This window comes from Paroedura picta, chromosome 4 (genome assembly GCF_049243985.1).
Source record: "Paroedura picta isolate Pp20150507F chromosome 4, Ppicta_v3.0, whole genome shotgun sequence".
NCBI lineage: Eukaryota > Metazoa > Chordata > Lepidosauria > Squamata > Gekkonidae > Paroedura > Paroedura picta.
In genome coordinates this window covers 5576532-5599765 of record NC_135372.1, presented here as the reverse complement: position 1 = coordinate 5599765, position 23234 = coordinate 5576532, and the positions used below count along the sequence as shown (strand labels likewise).

Genomic DNA, 23234 nt, shown 5'->3' with positions numbered 1-23234 from the left:
TGGCTCTCTAGATGTCCAAGGACTACAATAATCGGGAGCCCCTGCCAGCACTGGACATCTGGGGAGCCACAGTTGGGATCCTGGAAAATTGCGGCCAAACTAGCTGAGGGTGAGAGTGACCAATTCAGGGTCAGGCAGTTTTGTATGGTCGCATTTAGTTGGAGCGGAGCTGTGACTCGAGAAGGGCATGTGGGGAAATCCAAAGTTCTGTCCCCAAGGGTTCTAGTAGTGATAAGAACTCAGGCAGCCAGTGTTTGAGAAGCTGAGGCCCTGGAGCGGAGATTCCCAACCAGAGTTCTAGGAAACCCTGAGGTTACATGAGAAGTTCCCCTGTTACTCTACTGGCCTAGACTCTTTATCCATAATTTAAAAATCGTAAGTGATTGATTGGCTGGCTCCCGCATTTTCCTACTGCGCCTACTTCTCTGAAGGGGCATGACACCACTTTTGGGGGTCTGAAGCCTGCAAAATAATTCAGGGGTTCCTCCATGGTCAAGAAGATGAAAAAAGGCATCCCTTGAGAGAGGCTGACAGTCCCAGGAGAGCTTAGAGAACCAAGTTTGGGATAAAGCAGGAAGGTAAGTTCCAGGTTTCCTTCCAATTCTATTAATGCAGCTGAATGGAGCTTTCCATCTTGTGTTTGGGAGGTGCTCTTAGGCGGCTGGTGAGTGGGTGGACAGGAAGGGACTGTCAGTGTTCATCTCCTGTGGCCCTTCCTTGCATACCCAGGGAGTTTTTTGATCACCACTGTGGGATGATAGCTGAATTTCCTCTAGGCCGAGCTGGATTCCGGAGATTTTTGGTAAGGGGAATCTCTGGGGCATGGAATGGGAGTCATTGTGGTAGGCAGGTAATTGTGGGTTCCTGCATTGTGCAGGCAGTTGGAATAGATAACTCTGGAGGTACCTTCCCACTTCTGTGATTCTATGGGAAAAAATTCCATTCTAATGAACCTTTGTTTCCATTAATAAAGAAAACGAAGCCAGGCTCGAAAGAAGTTGCAGGCACCATCTTTGAAATTTACCTTCAAGACGGAACCGAGCAAACGTGTTCTGTGTGTGGAGGGCTCAGACTGTTCCAAATAAATTGCTTCTTTTGCGGCAGCAGTTCTTGACTCTGCTTTGCCTTTGCAGTGGATGCCAAAACTATGGAAATGGCAGAGAAGCTGGCCAAGTTTGTAGCCCAGGTTGGGCCAGAAATTGAGCAGTTCAGCATTGATAATAGCGCTGACAACCCAGACCTCTGGTAAGTTTTCCCTTCCATAGCAAGCACTTATCTAACTGTTGTGAATCTTAGCAGCAAATGGTGGGGCGGGAGTCGTTGATCACTGACAGACAGTTTTATTTCTCCTACTAGAAGTTAAACCTGCTGTAAGAAAAATACAGTGGGCGCAAGCGGGCAGTGGGAGGGCCCCCCCCCTTGGAGGGAGGGAGGGAAGGAAGGAGATTGGAAGTGGAGTGGGAATGAAGGAAGGTAGGAGATAAAGAAGAAGGAAGGAAGGTGGGAAGGTGAGTGCCATGGAAGGGGACGGGGCAGGGGGGGAAGGAAGGGGGAGGGGTCTGTGGGTCGGGTGTGTGTGGGGGGGAGCTGAAGGGTTCCCTACCCGGGAGGGGTATCCCACCGCCCCTCCCCCTGGGCCGCAGGCTTTCCCCGGCGCCTGGGCTGCGTGGTTGTTGGCTCTTGGAGCTGGAGGCCGCGCTGCCTGGGCGTCAGGGGAAGGGGTTCCCCCCCTCGGCCTGATCCTTTCCCCGGTGTCTGGGCAGCACGGTCGCCGGTTCTTGGAACCGGCGGCAGCGCTGCCCGGGCGTCCGGGAATGGTGACCCCCCCCCCTGGCCGGAGCTGGGCAGCGCGGAGGGGAATGCTGCTCCCCCCCAGCCTTCCGCCCTCACCGGACTTGGGTCTCCATGCCCCAAAGCCCCCCCCCCCGGCGTAGCTTGCCTCTATGCCCCAAAGGGCCGCCCCTCCCGGCCTACCTTCCAGGCGTCGCAGCTGGGGAAGGAGGCGTTCCTGCGGTTGCTGCGAAGGCCTCTCCCCCCCCCCCTCGGCCCAGGTTCCCTTGTCTCTTGGTGGCCAGCAGAGGAATGGCCGCCGTGAGGGGAACGTGGCCCACGTGGGTGGGTTGAGAGGTGCAAAGCACCTTCCAACTGATCAGTCCTGGGACCAGGGCCAATCAGCAGCCGCGCTGTGTGTGTGGATGCTGATTGGGCCCCTGGCCCCGGACTGGCAAGCAGATGGCCCAATCAGGAGGCGCTTCGATTGGGCCCTCGTCTTGTCAGTCCAGGGCCAGGGGCCAATCATTACCCCCCTCATCCCGGACAGCGCTCCCCCCACCCCTTAGCGTTTTATTTATACAGCTCTGTGGAGTGATTACAGATAAGCAAGGAAGGCCATTGCAAGCAGGATTACAATGGGCACTAGGACCCAGGGGACACGGGGAGGTGCAGATCTCTCTCTCTCTCTCTCATGCCGTGTCTCTGTGTGGCCCTCTGCAGGATCTCAAGCAGAGCTCTTTCACATCACCTGCTATCTGGCCCTCTTAACTAGGGATGCAGAGGATTGAACTCGGAACCTTCTGCCTGCAAAGAGGGGAGGCTGTTCTACTGGACAACACCCCCATAATATGTTCATGTTTGGTAAACCACTGCAGCATGGGTGGGCAGCGGGAATACAGGCATGTGAAAATGAACCCTCCAGTTATTATAACCAAGTGCTAAAATTTTATCAAAGTGACTGTTGAATGGTTGCTGTAGGCTGGTCCTGCCTGTATGGCCCCTTCCAACTCTATGGTTGTATAATGGAAAGCCAGAGTGTGTTGGCCAGGGGCTTAAAATAAAACATTTGAAGCGTCTGCCGGGAGGGGATTCTGTAACCACCATGGAGATAGTCTGACATTGGCTGCACCTAAAATAGAACTGCTTTTTTTTTTTGTATCCCACTTTTAAATACCCAAAGGAGTCTCAAAGTGATTTCCATTCCTCTGGGCACAAGATACCCCATGTTAGGTGGGGCTGAGAGAGCTCTGGGAGAACTGGGACTGGCCCAAGGTCACCCAGCTGGCTGCATGGGGAGGAGGAGTGGGGAATCATAACCGTCTCTTTGGATTAGAGGCCGCTGCTCTTATCCACACCATCTGTGCTTTCTGTAGGGCCTCCTTTCTCAGTCGCTGTGACAGGAAACAGGTCTTCCGGGGCCTGGGCCTTTGAAGTTAATTACACTTCCCTTTGAGTGTGGAAACAAACTTGGCTTGGGCATTCTGGTACCCTCATCCCCGTGTGATGGGTATGCAATTCACCAGGGGTCAGATCCTGTCCATTGGGGGCTGATGTGCCACCTGAAACTTGGCCAAGGTGCTAAATGAGAAGGGAAACCTGATAAGAGGTGATGGTGCAAGTGGGTGAGCAACTGCCTGTGTTTCTCAGTGCAGCTCAGGGAGGAACAAGCAGAAGAGGGTGGCTGTTAGTTGCCCGGCTTGAGGTGTGCGCATGCATGTCAATCCCTAGGGCTCATCTCTAAAGCTGTCTTACACAGGGCCATAATTTACTCTGGCCCAAGGTCACCCAGCAGGGCTCATGAGTCTCAAAGCAGCTTACACTTGCCTACCCTCCCTTTCCCCACAACAGACACCCTGTGGGGTAGGTAAGGCTGAGAGAGCTTGGAGAAAACTGGTGTTGGCCCAAGATCACACAGCTGTCTACATGGGAAGGAGTAGGGGAATTAAACCCAGTTCTCCAGAGTAGAGGCCACCACTCTGAACCACTACTACCAAGCTGGGTGTAGTGGAACTGGGAGCTCTTGCGTGTTTCTCTGGTCACTTGGAGGGATTTTTCTCTTTGTCGGGTGGCCAGGAAAATAGCCATTTATGATTTGCTTTGTGGGTGTCAGCTAGAGTTCCAAACAGGACTGGCTGCCTCCTAGGTATCTTTGTGCCGGAGGCTGGTAGCCAGAAGCCAATTGTCCAGTCAGAGCAAGGCAGTAAATCTTGTGGAAGCACTGAGAGTCATGGGAATTGGCACGGAGTATCACCTCTGTAGCGCTGTGTAGTAGAAATGTGCAGTCCGGTGCAGCGCAGCCGCCTTGGTGATCACTGAAGCCCAAGACAGCCAGCGCCATGGTGTGCAGAGGAGGGGTAGTGGAGTGCCGCTGCCACCACTCCTCTCTGCGCTGTGGCGCTGGCTGAAGCATACATTCCTTCGTTCTAGGGCTTTCCAGAGCAGTGCCTCGCTCCTGTTCCACAAATACAGTTTCTTTCTGCAGAACAGACTCGCAGGTCAACTGGCATCCCGTTTGCTCCTTTCTCCCAGGTTTCTCCAGGACCGAGAGAGTTCGGCTTTCAAGTTCTACCGTGCAAAAGTCAATGAGCTGTGTCCCTCCATTAACTTCAGCGCTGTGCAAGAATCAGCGGACTCCAGCCAAAGCCCAGAATGTATGGAGAGCGACGAGGGGGAGGGGGAGGAGGAGGAAGAGGAAGAGGAAGAAGCTGAGTTTGAAGAAGGGACCCCGCAGCCGAAAAGGAGAAGAGGGGAAGGTGAAGAGGAATCTGTCCCTGCGGATGAGGAGGCAGAAGAAATGCTCACTGAAGAAGGTGCAGAAAAAACCGAAGAACCAGGAACAGCCGAGGAAGGGCAGGCAGGATCCTCCTCGGAAGGTGCTGCCTTAAAGCCGGTTGGCCAGGCGGCTTCCAGTGCCCCTCCGCAACGCAAGAGAATCAGCAGCAAATCCTTGAAAGTGGGCATGATCCGTGCGCAGAAGAGGGTCTGCCACGTGGAAGAACCACAAGGTAAAGGAGTCCTCCGACCACAGTTGTGGCAGCAGAAACCGCTTTTAAAGGGCCTCAGTTTGGGGGTTCAGCCCCACATTCTATTTTAATTATTTATTTAGATTTTTAACCCACCCTTTCTGCCCAGGCAGACCCAGGGCGGCGAGCAACACATACACTGTAATGCAATTAATCATGCTTGAAACATGTTAAATTTATAAAATCTAAACGTCTAGATTCCGGAAGGGTCCTAGGGTTTAGATTAAGGTGACCAGATTTCAACATTGGTAAAGCGGGACATCATTGGCCTGGGGGGGGTGGGGTCTTGATTAAAAATTTGGTCTATATGGAGCAACAAAATGTTTCATAGAACGCATAGAATGCAAAAATAGTATTGCAATATATATATATTTTTAATTTCAACATAAGTACAATTTGCCAGGTGCCCCCAGATGTCCTTCCAAAAGTGGGACAATCTGGTCACCTTAGTCTAGCCAAGACCCTAGGACCCTGGATAGGCTGCATTATAGGAGGGAGACAGAGTTAGATGTTAACTGTTTTACAGGCCTTTGCCATAGGCCTGGAGGAAGAGCTTCACTTTGCAGGGCCTGCAGAACTCAGCAAGCTTTGACAGGGCTCTGAAGTCAGCTGGATTTACTTGGGTCCGGGACCACCAGCCTGTTTGCATTGGCCCAGAGAAGCAGTCCCTTAGGAACACAGGGTCCAGGCTATGGCAGGTTTTCTCAACCAAGGCAATATATTTTTAAAATTTGTTAGACATTTATCGGATGATTGGACCATATATGGTCATGTTGAAAAATGGCCAGTGATGGGCCTGGAGGGGGCGGGAAGGGGAGGGGGCCCCAAATGGGTGTGTTCACAGCTCTACTTCCCAACCATGTTCTGCATGATGGTGCCTCTTCTGGGGTTTCTCAAAGCCTGAAGGATGTGTCAAGGGGTTCTCACAATCAAAAAAAGTTTGGAAAGGTTGTCCTATGGCCTTAAAGGTCAAGCTTGACCCAGAATGCAATCAGTAACCAGAGAACCAGAGAACAGGCCAGATATGAGCTCTCCATGGGGTCTGGCTCTTAATTGGGAAGGGGTTCCCCTGCGTGGAACCTGTCTGTAGAAATGGAAAGCCGTCTTGGGTTGGGTGCTTTTTCAGCCTCAGTTTGGATTGACCTCCACGCCTCTGGCTTGCCTTGCAGTCCACGAACCAGTCCGGATTGCTTACGACCGACCACGCGGCTATGGGTCTTACAAGAGGAAAAAGGTGAGGGCAGCAATGGCTGCTATTTGGCTCCCATTCATCCTCCGCTGGTGCTCATGGGGTGACTTTGAGCATCATGGCAACGGTGCAAGATAAGCGGTGGTCAGCCTTGGACTGGGCAGGATGGCTTTGGTTGAGGGGCAGGGAGAGTAGCGAAGTTTTCTGCAAAAATACTCTGCACATTGGCTGAAACCTTTTGTCACTGACCTAGTTTTCTGTGGAAAGGGCATGGTTATCTCACAGGAACAGCTTTGGAATGATGCTCCCCGGGAGAAGCGTAGAACCTTCACTTTTGTTCCCCCCCCCCTCAAAGCTCTACAAAGAAACTTGAGTTAATTCAAAAGTTCAAATGTTCTCACTATAGATGCTCATTTTCTGCCCTCCAAGCATTTCCCCTCTGCTCTAATCAAACTGGTTGCATAAGAAGAGCTCTGCTGGATTATACTAGTGGTCCATCTAGTCCAGCATCCTGCCTCACACAGTGGCCAACCAAGGCCTTCCCCTGGTAAGAAGAGCCCTGCTGGATCAGACCAATGGTCCGTCTAGTCCAGCCTCCTGTCTTATACAGTGGACAACCAGCTCCTCGGGACAGCCAACAAGAGGGCATTGTGGTCAAGGCCTTTCCCTGATGTTGCTTCCTGGCTCTGGGATTCAGAGATCCAATGTCCCTGAAAGTAGAGGTTCCTCTCAGCCATCATGGCCAGTAGCCACTAAAAGACATCCTCCATGAACCCATCCCTTTTGAAAGAGGTTTACCCTTGTGGCCATCATAATACCTTCTGGCAAGCCAATTCCAGGGTTTAATCACTTTCTGTGTAAAGCGGCCCTTTGTCCATTTGGAACCTGCTGCCCATGAGCTTCACTGGGTGCCCTCAGATTCTAGTGTTTTGTGAGGGGGAGAAAAATTACAATTTGCGTTGTATCTTTGCATGCTTTTCAAGCATTCTTTACAACATCTTCTAAAAAGGCCTTGGACCTCTATTTCTAATGTCCAACCTTTGCCTCTTGAGGGGACCATGGTGTTACTGGACTGGAATCTAACAGTGAAACTTCTAGTGAAGAATAAAAATTATTGGTTATGCCCTGCCACTTTGCTCAGCTAGCAGTGGTGTCGTCTTAGAATCATAAAACCGTAGAGTTGGAAGGGACATCCAGGGTCATCTAGTCCAACCCCCTGCACAATGCAGGAAATTCACAACTACCTGCCCACCCACAGTGAGCCCAATTCTAATTCCATGCCCAGATGATGCCCCTCCCCCCCAAAAAACCCAGAATCACTGGCCGGTCTGGCCTGGAAGGAATTTGCTTTCCAACCCAAAGTGGCGATTGGGCATGCAAAAAAGGGTCACAAGAGACAAACACTGGCACATCACCTCCTGCCCACGCACCCACAATCTGCCTTAGTTCATAAAATCAGTGTTTCTGTCAGATGACTATCTAGCCTCTGCTTAAAAACTTTCAAAGGAGAACCTCCCGCTTTTTGAGGAAGCCTGTTCTACTGAGGAACCGCTCTAACTGTCAGGAACGTCTTCTGGGTGTTTAGTCAAAAGTGGTTGTTGTTTTTTTTAATTAATTGCACCCCACTGGTTCTGCTCCGACCCTGGGTCAGGCTGCCGTCTGATTGGAGGAGTGGGGCACAGCAGGGAATGCCATTTGTGTTCTAATGTAGGAGGAGGATACTCCTTGGTGCTGAATGCCTCTATCCCAGGACTGGCTGTTTCTTTACTCCCTCCCTCCCTGGAATGGGCAATCAGTGTGCTGGGCTGCTACCTCCAGTTGGCTGGAGTGCTAGCAGAGGTGGGCAGGGCGACAGCACAGTCAAGAGCACACCAAAAAGTTCCAAGCGTGCAGGCAGGGTAAATCCAGAAGCAAGGCCAGTCCAGGGTCCAGAGTTTCCAGGAGACTTGCAATGCAGGAAACAGGCACCGTTGCTTCCCTGCCAACTCGGGCTCCCAGCTGCATTTGAATTTATTATTTGCATACAGCAGGATTGCCACCCTTAGATAAAACAAACAAATACCAACTATTTGAAAATCATGCCGGGATTCCTGATCCTCTGTCAAAGAAAACAGAGGAGGGAAACTCACTATGGAAGGTCGCATTGCTTTGCTTCCATATATAACTGATGTAATCTAATGGCCATTGTGCAGAATTTATCCGTCTGCTTACGTAATAGTGACCTCAGCTTTATCGAGCTCCCCCTCACTGGCAGTCTTCAAGCAAAGGTTGGATACACACTTTTCTTGGATGCTTTAGGATGCTTAGGGCTGATCCTGCGTTGAGCAGGGGGTTGGACTAGATGGCCTGTATGGCCCCTTCCAACTCTAGGATTCTGTGATTCTATGATTTAAAGAGGTAGCTCCTGCTGGCTCAGGCCTCACCCTGAGAAGATGTCTCTCTGTGAAGAAACGCCGTGTTGGGCCCAAAGCCGTTCACTGCTCCTTTGGGCTGTCATCTGGCTTCAAGGAGGCTGCCCGCGGTGACCTGCGGCTGTCTAGGGAGAGCGCTTAGCTTGATGAGTGGCAGGCAGTCTTCATCGGGGCTGGCCATTGGCCTGATGAGCATCTGCTTGGGGTCCTGAGCAGCCTGCCCTTCGGCTGAGCTTGAGCTGGCCAGGTGGGGCAAGGCCGCTAGGCTGTTGGAGCTCTGTCTCATCTCCTCCACAGTTCACCCAGTGAAAAATCTCTGCTGGCCTGAGACTGGCTCATAACAATCAACCTAACTTTTTGCCGTGGGGAAAAAATATGTCTTTCAAAACTTCCATGGAAATTTCTTCTCTGAGATCCAGGATGTATAGGCACGGGGTCAAGGGAGAAGCGTATAGTGCATACTAAAATTGTTCCATATTGATATGTATTGTCCTTTGCCCAGATCCCCCAGACCAACGGGGTATTCCCCAAGTGGCACAGGAAGTCCTGCAGGGTCACTGTTGCTGGCCAGCAGGTGCCCATTCCAAGGGCAGGGGTTGGGGCTTCCCAGCAGCTTGTAGATGCCAAAGCCAGATGCTGGGGAAGGGGGCAGGTGCTGAGGAAACGGCTGGTCTTTGCTGCTTCTCCTTTTCCCTGGCAAAAGGGACACTGAATGTGGCAGCATCACTGACAGCCCTTATCGGCACTCAAGTGCTGGAGGGTAGCAAAGGCCGGGCTCTCTCAGGCCCACAAGAGAGCTTTCCCACGGGTGTCACAGGCCCCGAGGTTTGTTGCATTCTCCCTGTGAATCCCAGGGAAAGCATGGCAGTTGCACCTAGGTGCAGTGGATAAGAATGGCGGACTCTAATCTGGAGAGTTGGGTTTGATTCCCCTCTCTTCCACATGCAGCCTGCTGGGTGACCTTGGGCTACTTGCAGTTCTTCAGAAGAACTGCTCAGAGCTCGCTCAGCCCCACTGGCCTCACAAAGTGTCTATTGTGAGGAGAGGAATGGAAAGGGGCTTATAAGCCACTTTGGGACTCCTGTGGGTATTGCAAAGCGGGATATAAGTAACCCACTGTCTCCTTGACTATTGCACCATCCTTCCAGGTGTCCTGGCATTGCCATTTTAGAGGCAGGCTCAGGGGTTCTGCCACCCAAACGCAACCATCTCTTTGTCTCTCCTCCCCCCTCTTGCTGGGCAGTTTCCACAGCAGCAGAAGACCAAGGACATGGAGTTCATGCAGAAGAAGCTGACGCAGAAGAACATCGGCTTCCAGATGCTCAAGAAAATGGGCTGGCAGGAGGGACGTGGCCTTGGGTCGCATGGCGACGGCATCAGGGAGCCCATCAAAGTGTATGTAGGAAGGCCTGGGGGGGGCGTGTGGGTGTGTGGGACAGAGGGCCATTCAGGTGCCTGACTCTGAGTGGCGATCCTTTCCTATTGCAAAAGGCAATTCGAGTTCACTCCACGCATGTAACTCACCGCAAGGATTCCACAGAGGATAGATCTGTGAGTGGATGTTAGCAATTTTAGCTGAACAGGGAGCATCTTGTCTCTGAATACCAGGCACACTAACAGGTGGCTGTTGCCTTTCCAGCATCTTGCTTGCCCTTCACGAGCAACTTCCATTCCCTTCTAGTCACTTAAAAAAAGAAATTGCCCAAACCTTGGTTTTGAAAACATCATGCTACGGCGGAGTAATCAAATGTCTTTAATTTGCACGGCTTCTGTGACCTGCACAGCTCATTTCCCTGGCACGGATTTTCGGAACGGTGAGTATCTTTTGCCTCTCTGGGCTCCTTTGAGAGCTCACACCTGCCTTGCCCCAACCTCCAGTCCAGTGAACGTCGTCCCTGTTCGTTATGGCTTCTCTAATATCCCAGTTGACTGTCTGAAGGCCGAATGTCACAAGTCTGATCTTTGGCTAAAGCCTTCCCCTGACATCCCCCTTGCGCAGCTTTCTGCCAAAATTGTTCTTGATTCCATGGAAGGAGATGGTGACACACACAGAGAGAGCCTTGCACCAGCAGGCCTGGAACAGAAGCCACTGCAGCCTTCATAGAAATGGGGCTGCCTGCAAAGTTAGATGATGTCTGGTTCCACTCTACTGCATCTTCCTGCTGTCCAGCACTCCTCAGCCCACCTTCCCAGGTAACTGGCTGGTACTTGAGCGCTGCATCCTCCTCCTCCATCCTTCCAGACCTCTCTCATTGAATTAATTCCTTCTCCTTTGCTTTGTCATCCCCCACCGGCTTACGTGCTGTTTCCTTGGCTCTGTTCTTTGCCGGAGATTTGGTTTCCACTCCCAAGCTGCACAGACAGTCCTATAAAGACCAGTGTCACTGTAAAACCATCCAAAGAGGAAGGATGATCTGGGGCCAAGGGACCAAGCCCTATGAAGATAGGTTGAGGGACTTGGGAATGTTCAGCCTGGAGAAAAGGAGGTTGAGAGGGGACATGATAGCCCTCTTTAAGTATTTGAAAGGTTGTCACTTGGAGGAGGGCAGGATGCTGTTTCTGCTGGCTGCAGAGGAGAGGACACGCAGTAATGGGTTTAAACTTCAAGTACAACGATATAGGCTAGATATCAGGAAAAAGTGTTTCACAGTCAGAGTAGTTCAGCAGTGGAATAGGCTGCCTAAGGAGGTGGTGAGCTCCCCCTCACTGGCAGTCTTCAAGCAAAGGTTGGATACACACCTGTCTTGGATGCTTTAGGATGCTTAGGGCTGATCCTGCGTTGAGCAGGGGGATGGACTAGATGGCCTGTATGTCCCCTTCGAACTCTGATTCTATGGTCCTACGAAGGCCCAAGTTATTCAACGGGGCTTACTCCTGGACAGTGCTGTGAGAGAGTCTGGCATCTTTTGCTCTGGTTGTGGCTCATTGGCAGAGCATTTGCTTCGTAAGCAGAAGGGACCAGGTTGAATCCCCAGCATCTCCAGCTAAAAGGATTGAGTAGGAGGTGGTGCAAAAGACCTGTGTTTGAGCCCTTGGAACAAGGATTCCCAAGCATGGTTCTGGGGAGCTCTGGGGTTCTGCGGCCTTTCCCAGAAGTTCAGATGGCCACTGACATCACTGGGTGTCCCTGGAGCCCACTTCCCGCGTGGCTGTACAGGTCTAGCCTTTCTCCACAAGGGAAACAGTCAGTGATCGGTCGATCGATTGGCTGGTTCCGCATCTTACTTCTGCGCCCACTTGGCCGAAGGGGCATGGCAGCACTTTGGGGCTTCTTGGAGCCTGAAAAAATATTTCAGGGGTTTCCTCCATGGTCAAAAAGGTTGAAAAAGGCTGTCTTAGAGAGCCACTACTGGAGGACCAGATTGAATACAAGGCAGTTTGAAATAGCAGCAGCTAAAAGAGCCCTTTGGAGAAGAAAAGGAGATGCAGGACAAGGTCCCAAGTTCAGCCTCGCTGTTTGGCACCCTCTATAATGGTGCCTTTCCCTCTTCTTTGAGGCCCCCTTTGGCCTGTAGCGTGTATACTGGCGACTGATGATTCAGGGCTTTTTAGACAGAAATGCCAAAAACTCAGTTCTCCCAGCCGTAGTAAGTACCGATCACATCGGGGTTGGGCACACTTTGCATCCGCTCGGCACCATGTCTCTATTTGTAGCCCCTGACCTGTGCGGGGTCTTTGCCTGGGGATGTGCCCTCTGCCATTCCATCCCAAAGTCTCCGGCTGCTCATTCTTCCAAGTTCTTCAAGGCCCTGCAAGAAGTACAAATCTGGTGCACTCCCTACAGTGCTCTCCTGTGCAGGAGGGCCCCTCATCACCCACTCCCCCGTGAGAAGGCAGCGGACTCAAATCTAGAGAGCGGGATTTGATTCCCCAAGTCCTCCCCATGAAGCCTGCTGGATGCCCTTGGGCATCAGTTCTCTCAGAGCTCTTTCATGAGGGGGCTATAGTAGGGAGGGGAAGGGAATGACGCCTTGAGACTCCTTAAGATAGAGGAATGTGAGATGTTAAAAATAACCCTCCTTCACATCCCACCCCCATGAATATCTTGCTGCTAGGGGGTTTCCCCTAATACTCCACTGAAATCTACTCCTGGGTAACTTAATACCTGTCAGAACTGTTTCTTGTTCCCTGGGGCAGCACAGGAATCTCCTTGCTTTTTTCAACGGCATTCTTCAAATATCTGAAGAGCAGCTAGTGCCTCCTCCTTGCTCTTCCTCAGATTAAATGTACCCCATTCCCTTCACCCATGGCGGTCCAGAGGAGTGCTGCCTCACCTGCAGTAGAATGGCACCGTTGCCACTCTGTTAACGCAGCCTTTACGAGGACGGATCGTGCTGCCGGCTGCCTGGTTCAGCCGGGGCTCTTTGGCCCGCTCTGTTGCACCCCGTTATTTTCAGCCTCCCTGCAGAGCTTGCCATTTCTCTTTGGATTTTGTTCTGCTAGCCCCAGCCCTGATTTCCAGCCTATTATTTGGCCAGTCTGATTTTCTTCCTTCTTCAAAGGAGTTGGCTTTCCTGCCCAGCTTTGCAGTAGGCGTAAACTGGCCATGGATTTCTTTTACGCTTTTGTTCAAGAGATTTGACACAAATGCTAATGGGCCAGTCTGAGGACTCCCGCGGCTTCCCACGTCGAACTGCCCTCTGGATTCATGAAGTGCCATAGACGAGCGCTCTTGTACCTGGTTGTCTGCCTGGCTGTGTATCCCTCTGGTGGTACTGCTCTCAGCTGGTGGTGCAGGAAGTATCATCAAGTTGCTGCCGGCTTACAGCAACTCCATAATTTTTCAAGGCAAGAGGCATCCAGAGGTGGTTTGCCTTTGGGTAGAGGCCCCTTGCGATGCCCCTTCCAGATACTGACCAGAGCTGAACCTGCTGAGCTTCTGGGACAATCCAGGTCAGGGCCTGGTGCCATTGAATCGAGGGTGGAAAGCGCCACCAGATTATGGCAACACTCTAGGGTTTTCAAGGCAACCGTTAAGGACAGAAGGGGTTTGCCATTGCCCATCTCTGCAGAATAATCCTGGACTTCCTGCCGATCACCCATCCAAATCCTGACCCTGCTTAACTTGCGAGATTTGACTTGGTCAGGCTGGCCTGGCCCATCCAGGGCAGGCCATCTGCCCTGTTTTGAAGCGGCATATCCTGGGGAAAATTGCCTTGCACCTTGCTGAAATCTGGGTATATTTCATCCATGTGGTTCTTTCCTGTGGCCAGAGAACAACTGACCGGTCCACGGTTGCTCAGTGAGCATTCATGCTTGAAGGGGATTAGGAACCTAGGTTCAGTTCTCTGCCTGCGACATCTTTTCTCATCCAGCTGCCTTGCCGCAAAACACAGCAGATCTTTCTGGCACTGACTTCTTGTGTCCTCTGGGCCCCAACGGAGTTCCCAGTGATGATCCTCACAGAGCGCATTTGATTGTGCTCTACGTTGGCTGGGAGGGGGAATTCCATTCCGGCTGAGAATTCTTCCCTTGATTTTTAGAGATCCCCCCCTCCGCCAAGTCTTTCACTTATCTCATGATACCCAGGGCCCGTAATCGTGATGCGCCTCTCTGGGGTTGGCGCAAAGAGCTGCTGAGAAGCAGGAGCCCCCTTTTGTTCAGCTGCCCCTGTTTGGAAGTATCACATCTGAAAAGACATAGTACTAACTCTCTGTTTTGCTTCCGTAGGGGCTCTACCTCAGCAGGGGAGGGCTTGGGTGTTGCTGGGGAGAAGAAGGAAGACACTTTTGACACCTTCCGCCAGAGAATGATAAACATGTACAATCTGAAGAGAGGCTGTAAATAGGTAGGTGTTTCCCTGGCAAGCAGTTTCCCTGGCTTTGAATTCATGCGGGCGTTTGGAAAAAAGAAGTACTGATCTTCTGTTTTTTCCACGTTTACCTTTTGCCCAGGTAGACGTTGCTGAGCCCCTGCACTGTCTGTAGCTTTTAACACTGGAAGGGTCAATGTGATTTTGTTTTGTTTTTTTAAATTAATCCCAAATGGTCTTTGAACTGAAGAATAAGACTGTGGGCTACGCAGTCCTCGAGAAACCTTGCCATTTTTTTCTTTTTAAAAAAATGTCTCATCTCCTTTGGGAGGCCATCTGCGAGGTGTTCAGTCCCCAGGTTTCAGTCCCGAGCATCCTGATAGCCAGCCATTCTTTGGATAAAGAAACAGCCAGAATGCTTTTCTCTGTTGTCAAGAGTGTCCTGTGTCTGTTCTGGACAGGATGAAAAACAGCCATCCTCAGTGGTTCTCCACCCTCCCAAGACCTGGAAGCTCTGCTTTCCCATACTTTTAAAACTTTCTTTTGAATTCCTTTGCCTCTGCAAGAACAGCTCTCTACAACTGGAAGTAGCAAGTTCAGTTACCTTTTATCCCTCCATTGACCATATTTGTGTCTCTCCCCCCCCCCCCCAAAAAAAGAAAGAAATAGCATGCCAGAATGTTGATTTTAATAAGTAGGGCTTCTTGGAATTTAACCTTCATTATGGCATCTTCCTTGAGTGTGCAGCCTGGGATCATGCGCTACTATAGTTTGATATGGATTTCTCCTGTTTGTCAAGCAGCTCTGGAACTAGCCTTCTCAAAGGAACTTCGACTTTTGGGCTTGTAAGCCCCGCTGGTGACAGTGCCCTGGGGCAGGGGTGTCTAGAACTTGCCCTTCTCCACTGTGCATCTCAACAATTCATGGTAAACTCACCTTCCTCTCCATCCCCCTCCCCACCTGATAGCTAGACTGGCTATTGCTTTAAATGTCACTGCAGGGAGGACTTCCTTTGAAGCAGAGGATCTTGGAGCACTAAGGCATCCCGAGGAGAAAGCTGTCTTTAGTACCGGACTCTCTGGTGGCATAAAAAGCTCTTGAATAATGATGGTTTCAAACCTGCATCCTGACCGGGCAATATTATCTGGACTTCCCAGTTTTTGCTTTTCAGTAGCTCCCTGCAAAAGAGATCTTTATCTTTGTCGATTGGACAAGCTAATCTCTTTATTATTCCAGTTCGAAAATAGTGAACATTCTTTTTCCAGTAGCTGTCCAATTTTTTTGTGTGTGTGAGCACTGTGATTGCACATAACCTTTTGTCCACATTTATTTGAGATGTGACTTGCAGCCCAGCTCTTGTTCTGAGCATTTCTGGCTGTTTGCTCATAACACCTTAAGAGTAAAACAGCCCAGGATAGAGGACATTAATTTGGGGGGCTTTATACTGTCTTGTGATTTTGGTGTGATTCTTCACCTGTTAGAGGACTTCAGGAACTGCCTGCTTCATCCTAACTTGAGTTGACACCACCGATGCTGCAGACACGCCGCACCTGCCTGTGGATGCTAAATGTGCCGATGAGAGGCGCCCTCGAAGCAGCCATTTTCTAATTAACATTTTTCCAGTATAGCTCCTTTTTTTTGCCCTAGGTATTCGATTCGTTCTCTTGTCTGTGCATAATCCTGCCTTTGCATTTGAAAAAATACTGGGTTCCAGCCACCCTGGCCTTGCTGTCACATAACTATTTATTTTGACCGTCTGTAAGCCCCAAGCGGCTTTTCTAACCATAAGGTCGTTTAAGATGTGTGGAGAACTTCATAAGCTTTGACTGTTTGAAATCAGAGGGACGTTGGACGGGTTTTACCTCGCCAACCAAGTTTCCCTCTTGGTTCACATTGCCAGAAGCTTCCTCTTGATTTGAGAACTTGTGAAAAAAAACCAAAAAACCACCACAACCCCCCCCCCCCCCCAAGTATGTTCTCTGAGGACTAGGACCCCTGTATCCAATCAATTCCGGTCAGCATTCCACGCATTTTGTGGAGCGAGGCCTGAGTGCCCATTTGGTGGGGTGCATCAGCATAAAGCTCAACATATCCAGCCCGGGGAAGTGGCCTATTTTTTTACCCCCATTTTTGGTGAGGTAGAATGGCGACTGTTTGTCCTGGTCTGAGCTTGCGTCAGAGCTGCTTTGAGCATAAGCATGCTCTGGACGTGTTGAAAGTGAACAGTGCTTGGAGAATCTTTTCAGTCTCCAGTCCCTCCCAGGCAACGATGGTTCTGGCTTCTCATGCAACAGTGTGGGGCAGAACGAAGGTATCAGAGCGACACTGGTGCTTTAAGATTCTAGTGTTGCTCTCCAGGCTGACCAGCTTTGGATCTTCTGTTATTTGAGGTCCTTTTGGGTATTTCTTGACATCCGGCATTTAACAGGCGACTTCACATAAGAACGTCCGAATGCATTTTGCAAGTATTTAAACATGCTGCCTGATGGATTAGCCTTGTCGGTTCACTTGTTTTTTTCTTATTTTAGCTTCCCAGGCGCTCTCTGTCACAAAGACCCACGAGCTTCCAAGAATGTGTTTCGACTTGAGTTAGTAGGGGAAGTCTTTCTCCCCGCTCGAAACCTTTTATCCTTTCGGTTTGGAATGTTGCCTTTTTAGTGCTTCTTTGATGAGAATTCTCCCCCCCCCCCTTCCTGTGGCATTGAACAGTATTGACATTTCCTTGCTTTAACATGTTGAAGCGCATGTAATGTTTCTTAAAAGGCTTACAATAAACATGGATATAAATGGAACTGTTTCCCAAGCCTGTTTTCAGTTTGGTGTGTGTGGCCGCCGATTTCTTGCTCATTTTATAAGGAGACTTGACCAGGACAGAGCTTAACCCAGGGTCTCATGACTTGGTTTCTTCACAGCAGGCAGATCCAGTTGCCTTTCAACATACTCTGAGCCGGGGCAGCTATCTGGGTCTGTGGCTTCTGATGGGGCCTGGAAGTTGCTGACTCCATACTTTTTCATATCCTTGGGTGCCCATGCTCACGCCCTTTCTCCACTTGTTTGTGAGTGTTACCCACACTCCCGGTTGTGCTGCTGGAGAAGGGCATGCGGGTGTTGTGGAGAGTCCAATGCCACAAGCCTGTGAAAGTGAGGAAACAAAACATTCCGAGTCACCGCAGTTCCTGCTGCCCAAGGTCAGGAGATAACCAGGAGACCCAGGAGGCTCACTGGAAATTTACTGTGTGCCTCCCTAGGATTGGAAAGTTAAAATAACTCAGTTTACAAGATGTTCCCCAACAGCCCTTTATTCTTTGGTCAAGCACAGTGTAATAATGACAGCAAAGAAATGGCACAGAAGCGCTCAGGATTAATACAACAGGTACAAATAGATGTGACAGATTATTAAAGCATCATAGCAAGAACATGGGCCATGTTCTTGCTGTGATTTTTACAGGTCATAGCACCAGGGCTCCCTGGCCTATCCCCTTAATGGACTGAGCCACAAGCTATTCCCAGCATTGCTGTGGAAGCAAGGAACTAGCTGCTTCCATTGACCCGGGTGGGGGTGGTCTTGTGTGCCTCGGAAAGGGGGCAGAGCCTGGACTTGGCCTCCTGACACAAACTGCCTCCTTTCTATCCTCCCTCAGTCCTCCTCAGGTGTGGCCAGCTGACATCACTTCCAGCCTGGTTCCAGGGCTCCTTGAAGCCTGAAATGTAGAAGGACTGTTCAGATAAATATGCAGGGGTGGCCAAGCTGTGGCTCTCCAAATGTCTATAGACTACAATTACCATGAGCATCTGCAAGCATAACTAATTGGCAGGGGCTCACAATAGTTGCAATCCATAACATCTGGAGAGCTACAGTTTGGCTATCCCTGCTGTAGCATCAAGTCTGCTTCAGCCAATGGATGAATCCAGTGGAGGCCCACAGTTGTGTATAGCTGGTTGTAGAAAGAAAAAATGCTAAAACGTTGGACCTAACAGACAGGTAAGCAGCCTAGCCTTTGCCATTTCTCTACAAAACTCCCAATGTGTGCCGCACAAACCAGCTCAGCTGTGGCTGTTGGCACCAACTCAACCAACTTGCCATAGTTCAGTCAGCTTCAGTAGTCTCTGCATGCTGTGCTGGAGGTGGGGAAAAGTGCTGCCAGAGGAGGCAGCACTTAGAGGAGCTGGGAGAAGGAGAGTGTTATCTCAGGAACTGACTCAGGAGCTGACTGCTAGCTCCGCCCTCTGCTGAGTAGGCCTTTGTGCCATAAAAGGCTCTTGACAAGACGTATGAAGAAAGGTTGGAGAGGAGACGACTGAGATGGGATTTGATAACCATCTTCAAGTTTTTTAAAGGGTGCCATATAGAGAAGGGAGCAGAGTTGTTCTCTCTTGCCCCGGAGGGATGGACCAGCACCGATGGTATGAAATTAATTCAAAAGAAATTCCATCTAAACATCCAGAAGAAGTTCCTGACAGAGCGGTTTCTCAGTGGAACAGGCTTCCTCGAGAGGTGATGGGTTCTCTATCTGTGGAAATTTTTAAACAGAAGTTGGATCTGATGGAGAGGCTGATTCTGTGAAGGCTCAAGGGGGTGGCAGGTGACAGTGGAGGAGCGATAGGGTTGTGAGTGTCCTGCATAGTGCAGGGGGTTGGACTAGATGACCCAGGAGGTCCCTTCCAACTCTATGATTCTATGAAATTGCAAAAAGAGGCTCAGTCCCTTGCCAATTGCTCTGGCTCTTCCTCACCTGTGATTAGGCTAATCCTTCTGGGGTTGCCCGTTGTGCATCTCTGAGAGGAGTGTTCTCCTCCTGATTGCAAGATGTGCTCGTGCACAGTATCTCTGCTTGAGTCATGGGCTTGGCTGAGTTCTTCTGCATGAGATGTCAGTCTGACACCCTTGCCAGCTGCGGGTGGGCGGGTGAAACGCTCAGTTCCTGGAAGTTTGAAGAACATAAATTGAGAATTAATTGGGGGAGGGTCATTAGGGTGTGCTAAAGAGTGGAACACCAGATGGTCCCCCTGCCGGAAACAGCTGTGGTCTAATAAATGGGACCTTAGCTGAGAAAATGTTTGTTTTAGGAATGCCACATCAGAATGATAAACACGCACAGCATTTCAGAGTGATCCCCACAGTTCAGACACAGGAACTCGGTTGGCAATGGGCCCAGGGGCATAGGGAAGGTGTTTCTGTTGGCTCCTTTGCCTCTCCTGCACAGATATGAACACATTACAGAGCCCTCAGTGTTTGTGGCATCCTGGCTTTCAGTACACGTGTTTTGCATCACTGAACAGCACAGCTGGAAAGGGAGAGGGTTGGTGTTGAACCCCAGTTCAAATCTTCATTGCTAACCTCAAGGCAGGGCCTAGATATTACCTGGAATTACAACTGCTGGCAGGGGCTCATGGGAATTGTAGTCCACGGGCATCTGGAGAGCCACAGTTGACCACCCCTGCTCTATGGCACTGCTGAACTCCTTGTCTTACCCAAGCGCTGCCTTCCCCCAGCACTCTCCCCCCTGCCCCAAAATCTCTAGGAATCAGAACTAGGGCCAGAATTGGCAGGTCAGTATTTATGACCATAGCCTGTCCTAGCTCATGGGCTTGGTGTGCCCTGGGGCGTATGTTTCAGAGTACATGAAAAGCTACGGGATGGTCCTGAACAGAGTAGTAGCTATATTTTTATGTTTTTAAACTTTCCACTCAAGATCTCAGTCCCATAAACACCAAACCACTCAAGCACCAATGCCCATGAAATAACCATACAAGCCTTCAGGTTTCTGCTACAATTGCGGGTGTCCCCTTCAGACTAGTCACAGGATGGTGATAGTTTAAGGCAAGGGTGGCCAAACTGGACTACAATAACCATGAGCCCCTGCCAAGTGGTCATGCTGGCAGGGTCTCATGGTTACTGTAGTCCATTGAATCCAGTGAGCCACCTTTGGCTGCCCGTGAAGGGCTTCCCCGCTTCCCGTCTATCACCCTTCAGTGATAGGCCAGCTTCTGAAAAACTGTCCGCCACATCTCCCACCACAGCCTGCGGATCCTCACTGCAAGCAAGGAAATCCTTCCCAGCACTGCAGCTCCTTCTAAAAGGCATCTGGTGCAAGAGAGCCTCCGGCCGGAATGTGGCTGTTGGAGTTATGCAGGACCTGAGGCAGCCATTTTTTTAAAAAATTTATTATATATAAAGCGTTTACAGAAAGATGAAAAAAGAAAAGAACGACCAGCTAGTAAAGTAATTATTGATACATATGAGAATATAGTTTGATATTATCTTAAGAAGTATATAGTCAGTTCCCTAACAGTTACTGCTGTCTTTCTTAAGAAAGTCCAGGTAATCGCTCCACTGTTTGTCTTATTCTTCCGGTGGTTTCTTCTTAACCATGTTAGTGAGTCTTGCCATTTTTGCTAAGTCTGCTAATTTGTCAAGCCATGTAGAAATAGTTGGGGTCTCAGTCACCTTCCAGTGCTTCGCCCACACCAACCGTGCCGCCGTAGTTGCATGGAAGAAGAGGATTCTAGAAGAACTCGGTAAAGCACTTAGCAACATAGATTCAGGCTTCATTGGATACCGCGTTTTAAATATTTCCTGTAACACCATATGTATTTTGGCCCAATACTTTTTTGCTTTCTCACAATTCCACCACATATGATAAAAGGAACCTATTGCTTTATTACATTTCCAACATTTTTTATCAAACCTATCTGAGATTTTTGCAATGACCTTTGGGGTATATACCACCTATAAAACCTACCAGATTTCTCTTAAAATCTGACTGTTAGTTTGTTTAGGAATTTTAATCCATGCTCATTCCCATTCCTCCATAGCAATTATAGGACCCAAATTTTGCATCCACTTCAGGCAGCCATTTTGTGGGGACACCCTCCACCCCTCATTCGACTGCCAAAGAAGCCTGCTGGGGACCTCTGCCCTAGAGGTTGCTGCTGATCAAAATATATATTCAGAAGAGGACTTGGTCTTTAAACCCTGCTTTTCACTGCCAGAAGGAGTCTCAAAGTGGCTTACAGTCACCCTCCCTTTCCCCACAACAGACACCCTGTGAGGGAGGTAGGCCTCAAAGGGCCCTAACAGAACTGCTCTCTGAGAACAGCTCTAAGAAAACTATGACTAGCTCCAGGTCACCTAGCTGGCTGCATTGGAGGAGGAGTAGAGAATCACACCCAGCTCTCCAGATTAGAGGCTGCCACTTTTAACCACTATACCAAGCTGTGAATAATTTTAAAAAATACTAATAATAAAATTACAGCAGCCATGGATGTGGGGAATAACTGCAACTAGACAGAAGAGCTGGGTTTTTACACCCTGGTTTTCACTCTTTGGAGTCTCCAATCGCTTTCCCTTCCTCTCCCCACAACAGATACCCTATGTGGGAGGTGAGGCTGAGAGGGCCTTGACAGATTTGCTCTGTGAGAACAGCTCTAACAAGACTGTGATTAGCCCAAGACCACCCAGCTGACTGCATGTGGAGGAAAAGCAGGAAATCACACCTGGCTCTCCAGATTAGAGGCTGCTGCACCAAATGGTTAATAATTTTTTTTATGCTGATAATAAAACTGCAGCAGCCATGGGTGTGGGGGATAACTGCAGTTGGACAGAAGAAGAGGAGTCCAAAGCATCTTCAAACAACTTCCTCTTTCTGACACATACACCCTGTGGAGCTGAGAGAGCTCTGAGAGAACTGCTTTAAGAGAACTGTGACTACCCCAGAGTCACCCATCTGGCTGCATGTGGAAGCAAAGTGGAGAATCAAACCCAGTTAGTGGCTGCTGCTCTTAACCACACTGCCAATACTGGCTCCCAAGAAGCTCCTCTCCCTCCCATAAAAGGAAAATGAACTACAGTTGTAGACCAATCAGCCCATCCCTCTCCTCTGAGTAGCAGCAGGTGGCAAAGAAGGGTGGGTGGAGCTTCAGGTGGGTGGAGCCGCTTAAGCTCCACCCAACTGCCTCTTATTGGAGAGGTCATGGGAGGGGTGGTGTCCAGAGACCAAGGGCAGGGGGGTGAGTGAGGAGGGGGGGTGCGGTTGCCAACCCCAGGTCAAGGAAAGTTTTGGAGATTTGGGGTGGAGCGTGAGGGAAAGGGCAGGTCACGGTGCTAAAGAGTCTGCCCTGAAAAGCAGCCATTTTCTCCAGGGGAGCTGATCCTGTCCTCTGAGCACCAGTTGGATTTCTGGAGATCTCCAGGCCCCACCTCGGGGGTGGCAGTTTGGGGGAGATGGGGGGAGTTGGGGGGTGGAAAGGGGAGGGAGCAATGCCCCAGGGGGAAATTGAGGAGTTTGGGGGAGGGTTTGAGAGGTGAGAAGCTGAATAGTGGGGAACGGGGGCAGAAAACAGGGATATCTGGGTGTGTCTGTCGGGGGAGGCCAAAGTTGGTTTCTAGTTATCTTGTTGCCAATTTAGCCACCCCAAAATAAGCATTGGGGGGCTGTGCTATGGAGAAGCGGGGATTTCTAAGAGAGGATGAGAAATGGGGGCCTTTAGGAAGAGAGCGGCAAACAAATCAGGGTTATTGGGAGCTATGACTGGGGAACAGTGGTTGAAAATCGTTCCTCAGAAGAGAAGGGACAGGTCCTGGGGAAGCATGTGTTTTGTGAGGGGATTAGTGAGGTCCCTGTGGGGAATATTGGGATTGTTTAATTTTTTAATTTATTCATTTTCATATTTATATATTGTTGGCCTGGAACGTGAAGATTGGATTGACGGTTCTGAGCTGAATAGCGGGGAGTGGATGGGAATAATCTGAGAGGAGAACTGGAGGGGATTCCTGGAGATTGGGGGGGGGGGATTGGAGGATTGCTGTTCGGCTGCAGGGGTGCGGCTTGGTGGTCAGCCGGATGTTCAGAAGGTCCCTCGTTCAATCCCCGGCATCTGCGGTTAAAACAGCCAGGAGGCAGTAGGAGAGGTGAAAACCCTGGAGACATGCTGCCCCCTCTGCAAGGACTAGGCTGATTGATGGTCCAGACTGGGTTGAGAGGGGATCTGGCCAGGAATGTTTTCTAAAAGTAAAGTGGGGGTGAAATAATTTGATAGATGAACAATGCCTAGTGGTGAGGGGTAATCACGGGGCCAGGGAGGGA

General features: G+C 50.2%; 2 protein-coding genes across 9 annotated transcripts in view; both read left to right on the top strand.

The window, feature by feature from the left end:
- Positions 1 to 16940, top strand: part of SUGP2 (SURP and G-patch domain containing 2) — a 29309-nt gene extending 12369 nt beyond the window's left edge. For 5 of the 8 annotated variants that reach the window (XM_077331646.1, XM_077331648.1, XM_077331645.1 and 2 more), the window contains exons 7-11: positions 1134 to 1245; positions 4303 to 4778; positions 5966 to 6030; positions 9640 to 9791; positions 14067 to 16940. In XM_077331646.1, coding sequence (XP_077187761.1) covers positions 1134 to 1245; positions 4303 to 4778; positions 5966 to 6030; positions 9640 to 9791; positions 14067 to 14184 — 923 coding nt within the window. In that variant the 3' untranslated portion in view covers positions 14185 to 16940. The remainder of the gene's footprint in view (positions 1 to 1133; positions 1246 to 4302; positions 4779 to 5965; positions 6031 to 9639; positions 9792 to 14066) is intronic. The other 3 variants (XM_077331644.1, XM_077331643.1, XM_077331642.1) reach the window with 3 other exon arrangements.
- A 5161-nt stretch (positions 16941 to 22101) lies between these two features.
- The window catches only part of LOC143834823 (semaphorin-4E-like), a 64956-nt gene continuing 63823 nt past the window's right edge, over positions 22102 to 23234 (top strand). The window contains exon 1 of the mRNA XM_077331640.1: positions 22102 to 22158. The gene's annotated coding sequence lies outside the window, so the exon portion shown is untranslated. The remainder of the gene's footprint in view (positions 22159 to 23234) is intronic.